Source organism: Pseudorasbora parva, chromosome 17, assembly GCF_024679245.1.
Source record: "Pseudorasbora parva isolate DD20220531a chromosome 17, ASM2467924v1, whole genome shotgun sequence".
In the NCBI taxonomy this organism is placed as follows: domain Eukaryota; kingdom Metazoa; phylum Chordata; class Actinopteri; order Cypriniformes; family Gobionidae; genus Pseudorasbora; species Pseudorasbora parva.
In genome coordinates this window covers 27,773,082-27,789,864 of record NC_090188.1, presented here as the reverse complement: position 1 = coordinate 27,789,864, position 16,783 = coordinate 27,773,082, and the positions used below count along the sequence as shown (strand labels likewise).

At 38.8% G+C, this 16,783-nt stretch overlaps 1 protein-coding gene across 1 annotated transcript; it reads left to right on the top strand.

Annotated features, from left to right (window-relative positions):
• The first annotated feature begins 6,171 nt into the window (after nucleotides 1-6,171).
• LOC137045613 (deubiquitinase DESI2) lies at nucleotides 6,172-16,600 on the top strand. The gene is made up of 5 exons (XM_067422352.1): nucleotides 6,172-6,781; nucleotides 7,646-7,718; nucleotides 13,726-13,819; nucleotides 13,896-14,037; nucleotides 14,212-16,600. The coding sequence occupies exons 1-5, from the start codon at nucleotides 6,743-6,745 to the stop codon at nucleotides 14,458-14,460; spliced, it is 597 nt and encodes a 198-aa protein (XP_067278453.1). The 5' UTR covers nucleotides 6,172-6,742; the 3' UTR covers nucleotides 14,461-16,600.
• The last annotated feature ends 183 nt before the right edge of the window (nucleotides 16,601-16,783 follow it).

The following is a 16,783-nucleotide window of genomic DNA, read 5'->3' as shown; positions in this document are numbered from 1 at the left end:
CCACTGTGCTCAGAATAGAAAAAGTATTAGCCTACAATATATTCCTAATTGCTACACATAATGTGATTCTTGTCTGTGAAATCTAGGCTAAAGTCTCATAATCTAATATTGAGATTAGGTGCATCAAATTTTGATTTCACTCATTGGTTATATTTCACATACATTTCTATCTTTGACATGATCTTCATTCAACATTAAATATATCAAGGCTATATGTTCAAGTAATGTTCTTTACATAATGTAAATCACAAAAATGTACTTACTTTAGCTAGGTTTTCAAAGACGGAGTCACACATATGTCGTCTTTGGCTCAATTTAACAACAAAACAGATTTTCTGATTTTCTAATTTGGAGTCTAATTTTTTTTGCAACATTTTACCAGATTCTCATTCATAAAATCTGTTGTCTTCTTAAAATAATTAATACTGCACACAATGACATGGTTTTAAAGCTACAGTTAGCTGATTCTTTGATTTTCTTATGTATGAAAATGCATATGTAGCCTAAAGGAGGGAAATGTTTTTTTTTTCAAACCCTCCAAAATTCATATTTGGACCTCGGTATTTAGAAATTCCCATAGACAGTAAAAGAAATGGACACAGCGACCCCATTGACGTCAACGGCTAAATAATGAAGTCAACCTCCTAGGGGCACTCACTTCCTGATGGCTGAGCGAACTGCGCAGGCTCAGACTGAGCTTGAGGACGTAGATGTGACGTGAGCCTCCTGTCTGACAGCTGTAGGTCTTCTAGTAGATGTGGAAAGTGAAAGCTGAATCACGTTGTTTAAATATTTTCTCCCGTTGCTTTTGGCTCACTATGGGCTTCTCCTCATTCTTCCCCCTTGACTTTATCAGACTTTATGTCTCCACGTCCCCCCGACTGTTTCATAGACAGTAAAAGATTGCCTGCGAGCTTCTCCTCAGGTCTATACGGTAATTTCTCAACTGTGCGACAGAGTCGCGTTGGTTATGATGCAATCGTTAGCCTATTTTTACAAAAACAGCTTCTGCGGGGCGATAGTGTAAGATACAAGGTAATGGAGCCTTTTATGCATTGTCGTGTTTCTTTAGAAATAAACAATGGACAAATGGAGTCTTTAAACGCCTCAGATGTAAAGTTATTCACTGTCAAAGTGACTCAAAAATGAATGGGAGTCAATGGGATGCTAACAGCAGGTGATGGCTTGGTTAGCAATGGCAGCCCCTAGGGGTGGAACGATTTCCGAGCGCTAGATTACCCCCTTGGAAATTCCTGGGTACGGCCCTGGCCCCGCCCACAACATTTTTAGGTCAGGCAGTTCGGTCTGGCCTCAATGCATAGAGGAGTAATTATCTCTGAACAGAAACTGTTCGGACCAATGAAATCATCAGGGCGGGCTTTAGACGATGACGGACAGATGATAAACAGTAAAGTAATCATGCACGTCATCAAAGGGGCTTGGATTATATTTGTTCGAACGGAGAGCTTGTTTGTATATGCATTCACCTTCACAATTTCTCTCAGAAACGATGATCAAGTTGGGTAAGTACTCTGTGTATCATTAAATTATTTTATGTTTTTACAACACCGACAAAGTTTATTTATTCCAGCGCGCGTGCAGACGGGGTTGCCAAGTTTTTACAACAAAACCCGCCAACTACTAGCCCTAAACAATAGCTTCTCGGGGGTTCTCGGGGGGTTCTCCGGGGGGAAAATGGCGTTTGGGGGGTAAAATGTGTGTTATTTTGGCAAGGTTGCCTGCTAAAATTCGCACTCATGGAATACACAATCTTTGCCGGTGTTGTAAAAAAATAACATAATTTAATGATACACAGAGTACTTACCCAACATGATCATAATTTCTGAGAGAAATTGTGAAGGTGAATGCATATACAAACAAGCTCTCCATTTAAGATTTGAACAAATATAATCCAAGCCCCTTTGATGACGTGCATGATTACGTTACTGTTGATCATCTGTCCATCATCGTCTAAAGCCCGCCCTGATGATTTCATTGGTCCGAACAGTTTCTGTTCGAGGATAATTACTCCTCTATGGAGCAAGGCCAGACCGAACTGCCCGATCTAAAAAAAATTGTGGGGGCGGGGCTGAGAGGCATCCAGGCTACCAAAATACACCAAAAGACCACTGTTTGTGTGTATGGGAAGCTTTTCAATTTGGGTAGGCCAAATCCAGCCAGAAATCCCAAAAATGGTACCAGATGTTTTTTCAAGGTCTATCCACGTCATTGCTGCAAGTTGGATGATTCTGATTGGCTCCGAGAAAATGCACAATCATGGTAAATTTCCACACATTGTCAGTTAATCATATGCATGTGTCCAGACGTATCCATTGTTAAAGCTTTCACCGCAGAATTAGGCCCGTAGTGACCTTCCAGGTCTTGAGCAGGCACCACCTTGACCAGAATAAGAAGTCCACCCATCTCTTAGGATGTCAATTGTACACCACCTCAACACTGATCTGTGAAAGGGCGATTCTGAAATCCACTGCCGCTTCAGTATACCTGTATATCGTACATATATCCTAATTAACTTCATAATCAAAACTTTAATCAATATATTTACCTTCCTATATTATTATAGTGATTCTTTCCAGTTATGATTTTGCTTTATGTTTCTTGTTTTCTAAAGTGTGTATTTGGTCTCTGAGGAGTGACTGAGGGTCTGGCCTAGGGATGTGTGATTTGTCACTAAACACTTGCAACAAGGTCATGTGTTTGAGGTATCACACACCCCCAACATATCAGGAGTGCAGTAACAGCATTTGCTCACTTAGCCCAGCTACCAGAGATGAAATATGGATTTTTCTTTCATTTAATTTATTATATTTTATTCCTTTTATATTTCCTTTTACTGAAACACTAAAGACTCAAGATGAATATTGCCTGTACTACTGTGTGTCCCTCTCACTGAAAGAAAGCACATGTTATCAGTATGTTTTGGTTAGAACTGGTTAGAATTGGAGCTTAATCAGCTCCAACCTTGGAGAGGCTGTGTATCTGTGTATGTGCGCAATATTCTGTTACAGATCAGTGTTACGAATGGTGTACAATGGGCACCTTAAGAGATGGCTGGATTTGTTGTTCTGGGCAAGCTGGCGCCTGCTTCAGATCTGGAAGGTCACTATGGGCCTAATTCCGGGGGTGAAAGCGTCAACAAGTGACGTGCATCAGATTAACTGACATGAGTGGAAATTTAACATGACTGTGCATTATCTCTGAGCCAGTCAGAACCATCCACATTACAGTATTGACGTGGATAAGGGGCAACGAGACGGTGAGAGAGGAAGCGCGGCCTACAAACTCCTTGTGAGACTTGAAGCTGGCTTCTGCTTTTGAAACTGCAAACTATTCTTAAGTAAATTTTACTTTTAATAAATTGCAATCCTGACACTTTGTCTTGATTTCTTCACTACTGGTCCTGGGTCATAAGCTGTTACCCCTAACATCTGTAACACAGAATATTGCACAGATACACAGTCTCTCCAAGGTTGGAGCTAACTAGAATGTTTCCTAAAACATATAACATGTAAGAAACCCTATAACATTTTCCTGTGCTCTTTATAGGACATCTAGACTCTGACAAAAAAACTGTAACATGTGGTGTCTTAAGAAAATCAATAAAATATTGAAAGGCTGGATTCTGGAATCCACTGCTGCTTCAATATATATATGATATCAGCTCTGGAAAAAATTAAGAGAACGCTTAACATTGATTTGTTTATATACACTGTGGGGACCAAATGTCCCCATAGTAAAACCTGAGATCACCTACATTGTGGGGACTAGCCAGCTGCATGTATAAAATAAAGTAAAAATAAAATAAAGAAGCTTATAAATCATACAGGATGAGTTTTTAAAAAAAGTAAAAATGCAGAATGTTTCCTGATGGGTAGGTTTAGGGGCAGGGGCAGTGTAGGGGGATAGAATGTACAGTTTGTACGGCATTCAGTATTTGTACGTGTGTATGTTTGTGTGTGTGTGTGTGTGTGTGTGTGTGTACTAGTAAATATACTGCAGTCAAAATATTTGAATCCCTTCTCAAAGTGTCATGACTCTTGACTGCAGATTCAAAATATTTAAATATTTTGATAATGCATGTGAAAATAAGTTGTCTCAATTGCTTGTGTAAGGGATGGATGAAATGCAGAGAACCGTTCTGCATCTAGGTCCCATTGAGATGAATGCCCGTGAATAACATGCTGTCTGTGCGAATTCATGGACTGCTGTTGTCTAAATGGATAGACTGCTGTCTCTCGGTCTGCTGTCTGGGAAAAGAAGCAGATGAATTTGACAAATGAGTACTGGTATGTGCATGTTTGTGTGTTTGTGTTGGTGTGTGTATTAGTCCTCCTCATCAGAAATCAATACACTCAAAGGCAGCTGCGGTTAAATGCACTTAAAGTAGGAGAGAGAGAAAAGAGAGAATGATAATGCAGCACTTCCTCTGGAGTCTTATTACATTTCAGCTAAGGGTGGTGCATGGCATGGCTTATTTACATTTACTTTTAATTTAGAATATTGAAAAATCCACACCTTCTAAATGATACCGATAGACCCTCTCTGTTATGTAATGCTGTTTAATTATTTGAAAGCTGCATTGCTAAAACATGTCAAACACATTCCTTTACACGCTTACTGTACTCTTACTAGACAAGACTTGCCAACATTTTGTGAGAAATGTGACGGACTAAAAAGCACATAGTAGCCTGTACAATCTTTTGCTGCAACACCATTAAGTAAATAGTAAACCAATGACGACTGGCAGCATCATGTTATGGGTTACACACAGCATGAAAGCTCACTTAAATTGCAAATAAATTGTAATAATCCTGTAAATAATGCATAAAATAAAAAATAAAAACAATGAAGCAACACCAAAAAATGAATCACTCCAGTGTGCATTTCTGCTAACTAACTAACTAACTAAATAAATAACATTAGCTCTAAATAAATGTGTTGGCTTGCAAGAATGTGTCTTTAAGGTTCTTACTTTTTTACTACCAACATTTTTTTTTTTTTTTTTTTACAGTATTTTACTGTAAAATGTTGTCTTGATACATTTATTTTTTGGCCATGCAGACTTTTACAAGTAGCTAATAATTCCTTTTTTTTTTTTTTTACCTTTTAGGCTACCTATTGCTTTTTTAAATTATATTTTTGTTATATATATATATATATATATATATATATATATATATATATATATATATATATATATATATATATATATATATATATATATATATATATATATATATATATATATATCTTATGTTACAGTTGCAGTTTGCTAGCCTGACAAGCCAGACCCACATCAAGATGTTTGGTCTGGAAACTCACCATTGACAGGGCTGGGAGGGGTGGGAGGATAAACGGCGTGCACGCAATTGGATATCGCTACAACCAACCAGAAGGTGAAGCAGAGTTGACAGAATAAACTTTCCCGGTCAGCAAAACTCATAACACATCTTCCCTTCTTAAGAATAACTTTAGTGCAAACTCCAAGTGTTCCAGAGTCACGGTCAAAGCTGATTCGAAAGAAGCATGCGCAACTCCGCCGTTATTATATTAAGCCCCGCCCACCGACTCTATACGCGATATGATTGGCCCGACAAGAGTTTGGCGTTTACAGCTCAGAAGTGAATTGAGAGTTGCTAGACGACACTCGCGGCAAATTAGATTTGCTGCTGCTAGGGTGCATCTAGATTTCTAGGCTAGCAGTTTGCATTTTGGCTATATTGCAGTCATAAGCTGTATGACACGCTCAAGTAAACACAAAGTTCAGCACTCAGAATAATTTGGAGATCAATAACGCATCGCCCCCGCCCCGATATAACACTGCGCGGATGAAGGGGGATGATGAACGCGCTGCGTACTGATCGTGATGATGATGGTGATGATGTAATAAGCGCACCCTCCGCTGATTCCAGTGCACACTAGATTCCTCACGCTCGCGACCCGGCTAGAGTGATGTCATCATCAATACAGTGAACCGTGTTTAGGAGTTTTTACCCCGCGTCCGTGCTGCTGAGCGCGGCCTCCATGAGGACAAACCCCGGGACTGCGGCGCTGATGGCTGTTGGGGTCGGGACTGCACCAAGATCCCTTCGACATCACATCTGCGACCCCAGCGCTCAGACAAGCGGCAAAACCCGTGCACTCGGAACACGCGCGAGCGCGCGCTTCTTTACAGCAACATTCTATGTGGAATATTGGTCATCTTAACGGGAATTCAAACTCCTGATTTGGGTGACAGCAGTCGTTTTATCATCACCTATCATCTTCGCCCTTTCAGGACTTTTTTGGTTAGTGTCTACCATTGAAAACCGGTGAAATCGGTCTTACGGTGCCTGTGCTCTCTTCTCCTCGCGCTTACCGGAGACTGTCCGCGCGCTGCGCACTCGGAGGCCACAAGTGCCTGTTTTCTCTCGCTAGATTCACCATTTGGGGAAACTGATGCCCTGTTGCCTTTCCTCGTCCGTGCCTACCTCTGCAGCCGCTGTTTCTCAGTTAGTACCGCGACTAGGCCCGCGAGCTCAGCTAAACATCTTACAGAATGACTCTCTGATGGATAACATGATAAGAGTGGATCATTTATATAGTGTTTTGGTGTTTTGAATGTTGGTGTAGCGACTTTTCTGTGTTTTAATCTTCTTTGGAGCCGAAACCTGGGTCCGCGGGGCATCACGAGAGCAATAAACACCCGTTATTTTAAGGGACCGCGCGCTTCTCTCTCAGGATGGCAAATGAACCCGTTATTCTTAATGTGTATGACATGGTAAGAAAATTAACCCTTTCATTATTTCATCATTTACACTGTTTATCTTAAAACCTCGCTTCTTTTGGGCTCTAATTTTGCATGTTATAAAATAACAATATAAAGACTTTAGGGATCAGGATCTGGGTGGTCACAGTGTAGAGATGAAGAATCTGGCCCGCTAACATAGAGGTTTCATTTTGAAAGCGAATCTACTTTGACAACCGTGTTGATGGCCGAGATGAGAGCGCGTGTGTTTCTCCTCCCTTGCTCGAGGAGGCGCTGTCACCCATCTCAAACACGTACTAGACAGAGATCAGTGACTGTGGTAATTCAATAATTTTTATTTAGAAAATAGCACTTCTTGTGTTCAACATAAACAACAACATGACTGTAAAATTCTGTATATTGTATGCATTATGTATTAAAACCTCAAGAAAAACATTTTAACGTCAAGAAAGTAACTAATGGGTAAAAATTGACTAGTTATTTAAATAAGACTTAATCTAAATACTATATCCAAATTGAATGGCATAGCATTCAAATTATGTATAATAAGTTACATATTTGGAATATACATAAAATATCATAAAACACAATCACACACAAAGGGGGTGGGATAGACACGTCTCTTTTCTGAGTAAATCATGTTCTGCATGTTCTATTATTCATGAAGGGCAGCTGGTGTATTTTTTGGCCTCACATACATGTTTTCTCCCTATATTTACCCTCCCCCCTCACCTTAAAGCTTATTGTGTCATTGATTTGAATGCATTGTATATAGCTAACAGGATGCAGAAGATAGATAGATAGAGAAACAAGTACATTCACAGTTAATTAAAAAATGATTATATGATGATCTTGTTCTCCCTCTTGTCCTTTTAGTACTGGATAAATGAATACACGTCCACTCTGGGTATTGGAGTTTTCCACTCAGGAATAGAGATCTACGGCAGAGGTAGAGTGACCTATTAAGCTTATTCAATTAATTATCATTTTCCCCCCCACCAAACTCTATACCTCTGCTGGAACTTACGGTAGTTTCATTTGTAAAGAACTTATGTTACACAGAGTGGAAAAGGCTGTTTCAGGGACTACAATTAGTAGACTTGATTGGGACTAAATTAATAGTTTTTTGGTAGATAATTTGTTTCCATTATTAAAGCTGCAGACTGTAAGTTTAACCTTTTTGTCGGCATCTCAGTTTGAACCCTGAAATGGCAGTTATTTGCGGAGTAATGTTCTTTATGTGGTTGCCTCGGCATGGCTCCTCAGCAGGAAGAATCAAATGTTTTGAGGTGTATGTGTGGGTTGCCTGTCAACGCACCAGTTGCCAACGATGATTGTCGTTTTGAACTTTCTGGGATTACAAGCTGCCATCAAAATGACAAGTTTAATTACATTCCACTGCTGTAAGTAGAGGCCATAAACAACCCACCACCTGCAGCAACAACACACGATAGCGATAGAGTACTGCCCCGGACTCCTTTATGTATATAGACGTGACGTAATAAAGCAAAGACGAACGGCGGACGCTCAAATTTCCCACGTAAAGCTACCAGTACCACTCAAATTATAATGCATTATTACAAGCTAAGGTATAAGGAGATAATTTTGAACACTGGCTGGCTATGTATTTGCTCAAAAATAGTTTTTGGTTGGTTTTTGAGAGACTGCAGCTTTAAAGGGTTACTTCAGCGATTAGCATATGGCTTTAGAAACCCTGGAGTATATTCAAATGATTGTGCTTTCCCCCGTTTTATCCCCCTGAGACAAGAGATTTATGCATTTTATTTCTGGAAAAATTCCTCCTATGATGCAAATTGACAATATTTATGTTACGGAGCTATGGTGAGCAATGTAAGTCTTTTAACTTGTCAAATTAATTTCAATGAAAGTTAATCTTGCAAAGGCATGAACTGAAACGCGTCAGACTGAACTCGCGTTGTGAATGTATGCCGCGATTACCTCAGCTCTCATCATGAGAGCTCATTCAATTTATTCAGCTCATTTATCTCACTCCTGCAGTAAGTGCTCAGTGCTGTGATTTAAAGGGACAAATGAAAAAAATACTATGACCAAATTAGGGTGAAAATAATTCAAAACTGAATGAACAACTAAATATCATTCATCATTTCAGAGTTTTTTTATATTTAAATAGTAACCGCTTAAACTCCGGGACCATTTTTTGGGATTTCCGCCTGGATTTGGCCTACCCAAAGTTGAAAAGCTTCCCATACACACATATGGATATGCTAAGTTCAAAATGTTGGTGTTATTTTACAGGAAACCCTTTGAAATTATATAAAACACTGCTAAAAGTGATAAACATGTAATATGCTGTCTAAGCTGTAATAACCCCCCTAGAAAGTAGGCGCTTTTTATTTTATTTTTATAAATTCCCTGTGTGCTCTAGGACCCTGCAGACAGTTTGGGCTGTTTCCACTAAATTCCAGAAAATAATGGAAAAAATGTATTTATTATATGGAAGATTTACTCAAATGGGTCTGAAGGGATGTCTCCAGAAAGTAAAGGCTCTAAGCTTTCAAATGGTGCCACATATGAGGTCATAGCTCCTCCACAGATATTTAAAATTGAAAGTATATACATGACGATGTCATTCTGTACAGGGTCCACAGAGTTTAAGTGGCTAGTTATTGAAGTGACCAAATTTACATAAAGTGAGATACGTACATCAGTATTCTTTCTTGTTTTTGTACATGTTTTTGTTCATTCAACAGTCACTGATGCAATCGGCAGAGCCTTGGCATTCGCATTTAAACGCTCAAATCATGCTTTGGAATGTAGTGAAGTAAAAGTTTTCCAAAGAAAAACTGTGATAAAGTACATATACTTGAAATTTGTACTCGAGTAGAAAGTAAAAATACTTCACTACTGTCCACCTCCGTTAATAATACACAGACATAGTCATAATAGGGAAGAAAAGATGATTGCAGTTGCAATAGACAACTCAAATGAAAAAAATAATTTAAACCAGAAACTGATGATGTGCAGCAATAGATTATTTACAATAAATACTGCAATTTTCCATATAAAAAACCAAGAATGATCCATTTTAATTTGTTGTCAATATTTAATAGGCAAATAACCACCATAAACATTGAGGGGACAATAAATGGCCAAATTTGTTCCCATCAATATTTTATATGCTTGATGCTTCTTGATTTGTTGTTAGATGAGAAAAAAATTACGTTTAGACTGGTTGCCTCTGCAGTTTAACTGTGCTCAACAATATCAAAATGATTGAGATGGTTAATCAAATTGAAAACAATGAAGGTACTTTTCACAGATACCGCATATTAATTCCACCGAGACACTGTAAAGTGTGTGCAGGCAGGAAGATGAATACAGATGAATTAAGTTCAAACCATAGTATAAACACAAAAACAATCTCAAGGGAGGCAGACAGGCATAGCACAACACATCTAAACATAACGGTGACCGGACAAAGACTTCTATAGGTATATAGGACCCTCTATAGGTATACATGTATATGTAAAAAAAATTGTATCGTATCAGCATTTTGTCCAGACGGATCCGGTGTTCTAGGAGCCTGAAATCTGTATTTTTTTAACCGGGTCCCAGAGTGGATAAATCTGAAACCGACACTCTTTTTCATGTGTACAGCCAATCCGTATATTTTGTGAAACGGTGATGTCATCACACCATGTCCTGCCAAATAAAAACTAGAAGGGATACAGCTACTGGGCATCAATATTGCATCATTTATTTACTGTATTTGCATTATTCTAGGGGTAGGGTTAGGATTAGGGTAGGTGTAGGCATTAATAAAACACAGTTTGTTAAGTAGCACATTTATTTATAGTTATTTTATCATGAGATTTTACCTCACTTCTATGCTGCGTTCCACTCCACTATTATAGACACGCACTTGCGAACTTCCTTAAGCACTTCCCCTCGGGGGAATCCCCACCGCCATTTTGAAGTGCGTTCCACTTCATGAAGTGGACAAGGGACGTTTATATGGACAAACCCTGGCTCCCTTAATTTTGACCAAGGAGCGAGTCTACTTCGTATGTACCCTTCAGGCAGCTTCATATACCACAATGCAACGCGATTGAGACGTCACCGCATATCTCATTTAATTTACTGCACCACACACACCTCTGATATTTTAAATATTTTTAAAAACATTTAAAACAACCCAAATACACATATATACATATAGAATGTTGCATTAAACAATTTCGTAAAGAACAAAACATTACAATAAATACATTCAATAGTGGATTCCAAGTGATCAAGGGCTTAGGGCGTTCCAGTTCAGTAGTGGGCACTCATGCAATGTAACCAATGACGTACATCTGAGTGAACAAGACAAAGGGAAGTTCAGGAGTGAAGGGCATAATAAAAATGAACTGGAACGCAGCACTAAACCGTTGCTGTACCCCTTCTTGCCACAACTCTTCTCCAATCATAGTGTATTTCTGTGGCAGTATTACAGCACCACATACTGATCTGGCATGTATCCTACATCCCTTTGAGCCGGTTTCAGTGGTTTTGTGTGTATGCAGATATTTTTTGAGACGAGGGAAAAATACTGGATGGGGTTAGTGTGGCTTAGTGTGGATGTTGCCTGAAAAGCTGATACATAAACTAATGATATCGGTAACTATGGGGACAGACAAGTGGCAAGAAAGAAACATGTGACAAATGAAAACAAACTGAAAGTCCATGAACAAATACTAAACAGAATGGTGACAGACACTTTTAATTTTCACATTTTTAATGGTGAAAGAATGCGATGTAAGTAGAATGTAAGAAGCTAAACATTTAATATTTGTAATAGAAATTTTATACAACAAAATGAATATCCAGCAAACCACTCCACTTTTTGTCAGATTTTGTTGTTTTGAATTGAAAGTATAGTCTGAATCATTCAAATAAATGCGATGAGCCACAATTTTTTTGTTTGTCACATTTGGCATACAAATAAGAGTAAATGTAAAAGTTACGATCTTTAAAGGCCTAGGAGATGGAATGCAACATTTAGACATTACAGGTGCTGGTCATATCATCAGCTGGTCATATCATCAAAAAGTTGATTTATTTACTTGATTTTAATTACATTCAAGTGAAACTTGTATATTATATTTGTTCATTACACACAGACTGATATATTTCAAATGTTTATTTATTTTAATTTTGATGATTATAACTGACAGCTAAGGAAAATCCCAAATTCAGTATCTCAGAAAATTAGAATATTGTGAAAAGGTTCAATATTGAAGAAACCTGGTGCCACACTCTAATCAGCTAATTAACTCAAAAATGGTCTCTCACTCTAGTTCTGTAGGCTACACAATCATGGGGAAGACTATTGATTTGACAGTTGTCCAAAAGACGACCATTGACACCTTCCAAAAAGACGGCAAGACACAAAAGTTAATTGCATATGAGGTTGGCTGTTCACAGAGCTCTGTGTCCAAGCACATTAATAGAGACGCAAAGGGAAGGAAAAGATATGGTAAAGAAAAGTGTACAATCAATAGAGATAACAGCACTCTGGAGAGGATTGTGAAACAAAACCCATTCAAAAATGTGGGGGAGATTCACAAAGAGTGGACTGCAGCTGGAGTCAGTGCTTAAAGAACCACTACTTACAGACGTATGCAAGACATGGGTTTCAGCTGTCGCATTCCTTGTGTCAAGCCACTCTTGAACAACAGACAGCGTCAGAGGCATCACACCTGGGCTAAAGATAAAAAGGACTGTTGAGTGGTCCAAAGTTATGTTCTCTGATGAAAGATAATTTTGAATTTCCTTTGGATCCCAGAGTCTGGATGAAGAGAGTAGAGCCAAAAAATCCATGTTGCTTGAGGTCCAGTGTAAAGTTTCCACAGTCAGTGTTGGTTTGGGGTGCCATGTCATCCGCTGGTGTTGGTCCATTGTGTTTTCTGAGGTCCAAGGCCAACACAGCTGTATACCAGGACGTTTTAGAGCACTTCATGCTTCCTGTTGCTGACCAACTTTATGGAGATGCAGATTTAATTTACCAACAGGACTTGGCACCTGCGCACACAGTGCCAATTACCCTGTTCTTAATTGGCCAGCAAACTCGCCTGACCTAAACCCCATAGAAAATCTATGGTGTATTGTGAAGAGGAAGATGCGACGTGCCAGACCTAACAATGCAGAAGAGCTGAAGGCCACTATCAGAGCAACCTGGGCTCTCATAACACCTGAGCAGTGCCACAGACTGATCGACTCCATGCAACGCCTCATTTCTGCAATTTCTCTAATTCAGGCAAAAGGAGCCCAAACTAAGTATTGAGTGCTGCACATGCTCATACTTTTCGATGGCCAAGATTTCTAAAAATCCTTTCCCTTCTTTGTATTGGTCTTAAGTCATATTCAATTTTTTCTGAGATACTAAATTTGAGATTTTCCTTAGTTGTTAGTTATAATCATCAAAATTAAAAGTTTGAAATATATCAGTCTGTTTGTAATGAATGTATGTTATATACAAGTTTAACTTTTTGAACGGAATTAGTGAAATAAATCAACTTTTTGATGACATTCTAATTATATGACCAGCACCTGTACATCACTGCTGGTAGTTTGGAATGAGCAGAAATTATCATGAACGGGGAGACTGAAAAGTACTTTATTCACAACAAGCCGAAGTCGAAGCCGATGTGCTAAAATAAAAATGAAGAAAAAAATAAAAACATTGTTAGGGGAGAAAAACTAAAAGTGGTGCCAAAGCAACGAAAAAAATAAAACCAAATAATTATTTTACAGCTACCCCAAATCCCGCTAACCTTCCAAAAGAATATAATGGCAAATGATTTAGATTCATTTACTTAACAAAGTACATTGTTCTCCCCATTGTTTAACTATACCATTCTTGTAAAATTCTAATTTAGCAATTACATTTTTTTCACAACCTATATTTATTATTTGTTGTTTTGTTTCCTTAGAGTTTGCATATGGCGGCCATCCATATCCCTTCAGTGGCATTTTTGAAATCAGCCCTGGAAATGCCTCAGAACTGGGGGAGACTTTCAAATTCAAGTGAGTGATTTACACAATCACATACACAAACATATGAGCCATAAAAACCATGTCACAAGTCCTGTTTCCTCTTCAGAGAGGCTATAGCTCTGGGTACGACAGACTTTGCAGAGGAGGATATTGATAAAATAATGGAGGAGCTGGGAAAGGAGTTCAAGGGGAACGCCTACCACCTGATGCACAAAAACTGCAACCATTTTTCTTCCTCGCTGTCTGAGGTCAGTTTACTCCCCTTATGCATTTGTCTGACTATCTCTTATAAATGATCGGACTAGGCCATATACAACTTACTGACTGATGATGACATAGTGATTTTTCAACATTCTCACATAATTGTTTTCTCTCTCTCTCTCTCTCTCTCTCTCTCTCTCTCTCTCTCTCTCTCTCTCTAGTTGCTGTGCGGTAAAGAAATCCCACGCTGGGTGAATCGATTGGCATATTTTAGCTCCTGTATTCCATTTCTGCAGAGTTGTCTGCCTAAAGAGTGGCTTACGCCCGCTGCGCTCCAGAGCCATATCTGCATGGGCCTTCGGAAGGAGAACACACACTCACACACACACGAATCCAGCGACGATGAGCCCTCATCTGCCCCAGAGGCGGCAGCTGGAACCTCACACAGCTGCAGACACACCCGCGTGTGATCTAGCATACACACACACACACACACACACAGTATTACACTAATTTGAACATACACTCCAACCTCTGATCCTGCTGCTACAGCGCCCCCTGCTGGGCTGGATGAACACCAGACCTCATGGCCCCTCTGAAAGGGGAAATCAAAGTCATGTTTTATTGTAGAGCCTACAGGGATTTAAAAACCCTGCAATGGTACTCTTAAAGTTTTAGAATTGTTTGATTTACTAAGATTTTAGGGAAATCAAAAGAGTGTTTGCCATTTAGTGTTCCCTCTCTTATATGTAGGACAATATGAATGATGGGTGAACATGATGGACTGCCCCCTGCTGGTGTGTGACAGCACTACGGGCCCCTCCCTTAAAAAATACTGAACTTTCAGTAGTCAATTCATTTCTGTCTGTCCCTTTGACTTTTAATCTCATCTGGGTGTTCTCTAGATTTAGCCGAGTTTGCTGTGTATCTAATTATTTTCTATTTTGTGATAGAATAAAACAGTGTTTCATCTGCAGAGGAACTTACATTCCTAACCTTACTTTTTTCCTCAGTGACTTTGGGAATATAAATCTGCTTTAATTTAAGGATATGATGTCAAACTAATGCCATCTTTGGTTTACATTTATTTTATTTCTATCTGTATTTTTTATATTTAAGTGAAAGGTTTTCAATTAATTTACAATAAAAGGGCCGATGTCATCACATGTCTCACACACACTGACAGCAGTTGGACATTGCAGCCTTATAACTAAGCCATTGATATGCTGGACTCAACTGAAACAAAAGACCCCTGTTGTGTCGTTGAGGACACAAAGGGGGCAATTGTGAGGCTGATGTTGAGGGGGTGGGTGGGAAAGTGTGGGTGGGGTCTGCACATCAGGTCTGGTATCAGTACTGTACAACAGTGTTGTGACTGAATGCAATGTGTGATTGATCAAGAGAGGGAGTTGCAAAGGTGTTAATGGTCATTTCTCTTGACTATTTATTGTGCTTTCTGATTGAAAGTGCAGACTGAAAAAAGCATTGTTGTAAAAATTAGTCATCTACACCTCACTACATGACTTTTGCACATGATTGTTGCACCGATTTTCAGTCTGGAGGAGTCGACACCAGCTGCCAAAAGTCAAAGCCAGGCTGCAGATTTTTCAGAAATCGCTTTGTGGTGGGCACAGACTCAATTTTTTCAGCTTCAGACTAATTCCATCCAGTCGGAAGATATCAAACATGTTCCTGCCTGATTTTGTTGTGCTTTGGAAGACATGCAAGCCTGGTAGTGTGATCTTGTCATTTAGTGTAGAATGGCCAGTTTTCCTCTGTAACAATTACAACATCTGCAAGTGTATGATGCCTAGTGTTTTAAAATCTGTTCAGATTTTAAACATATAGTGAAGTGTAATTCAGCCTCAACAGTAACTGGAGGTTGCAGGGTCTTTTCAGTCTTCAGGCTCTGGGGTAGGCCTTAGTAAATGTAGATCTAATTTTTCACAAATGAAAACAAAGCTCTAAGACAGATGCACAGTTCAGTCCATAGGTTGGTTTTCTTATGGTCCTATAGCAATTTTTTAAATACATGTTTTACCACAAATTTTGTTAGAAAAGCATATTTTCAGTGTTTCATCAGCTGAAAGATTAAAATGTCTGTTCATTTGTGAAATATTAAAAAAAGGTGTATACATTGACTATGGTCCTTATCAGAGTAAATTATACATTTCTCAGTATTATTTTGATCTTTCTGTGCCATTTTGCCTCTCTCTTTGCAAATATTCTTTAGAAGTCCATCTTCAACTTTGTCGCTCAGGATGGCATGGCATTGTAGGTGGCAACACCACCCATGAGTCAAATCTATGGGAAATATGTTTTTGGTGAAGTATTTATAAAATCGAGTTTTATATTTGGAATATGATTCTGTTTACTGTTATTTAGACAAAAGTATTATCAACATGTAGAGCCTAAATCTTCTTATGCTATTTTGTTGATTTTTGTTTGAGGCCACTACTGAGATCTTTTACAGGCCTATCAGCAAAGACCGTTTTTCTAGGCATTACTCACTGATGCCATTTCTAGCCTCGATTAGTAGCTACTTCTTGATGTGATGGACAATTTCAGATATTTACAGATGAATAGAAAATAAACAAATTACCGGTAAAAGTGTTTTTCTTGAATTGTATTGCTGTCATGGAGGAGACGGGGCATGGTCTTTTTGAATATTTTTAAACATTAAATAAATTATTTCATACTCAAGAGTCATTGTTCTCGTGTGACCCTTGATATGTTCAGCAGTATAATCAGGTCATGTGATGTCATTCTTGAGTAGCCTATTTTTGAAACTTA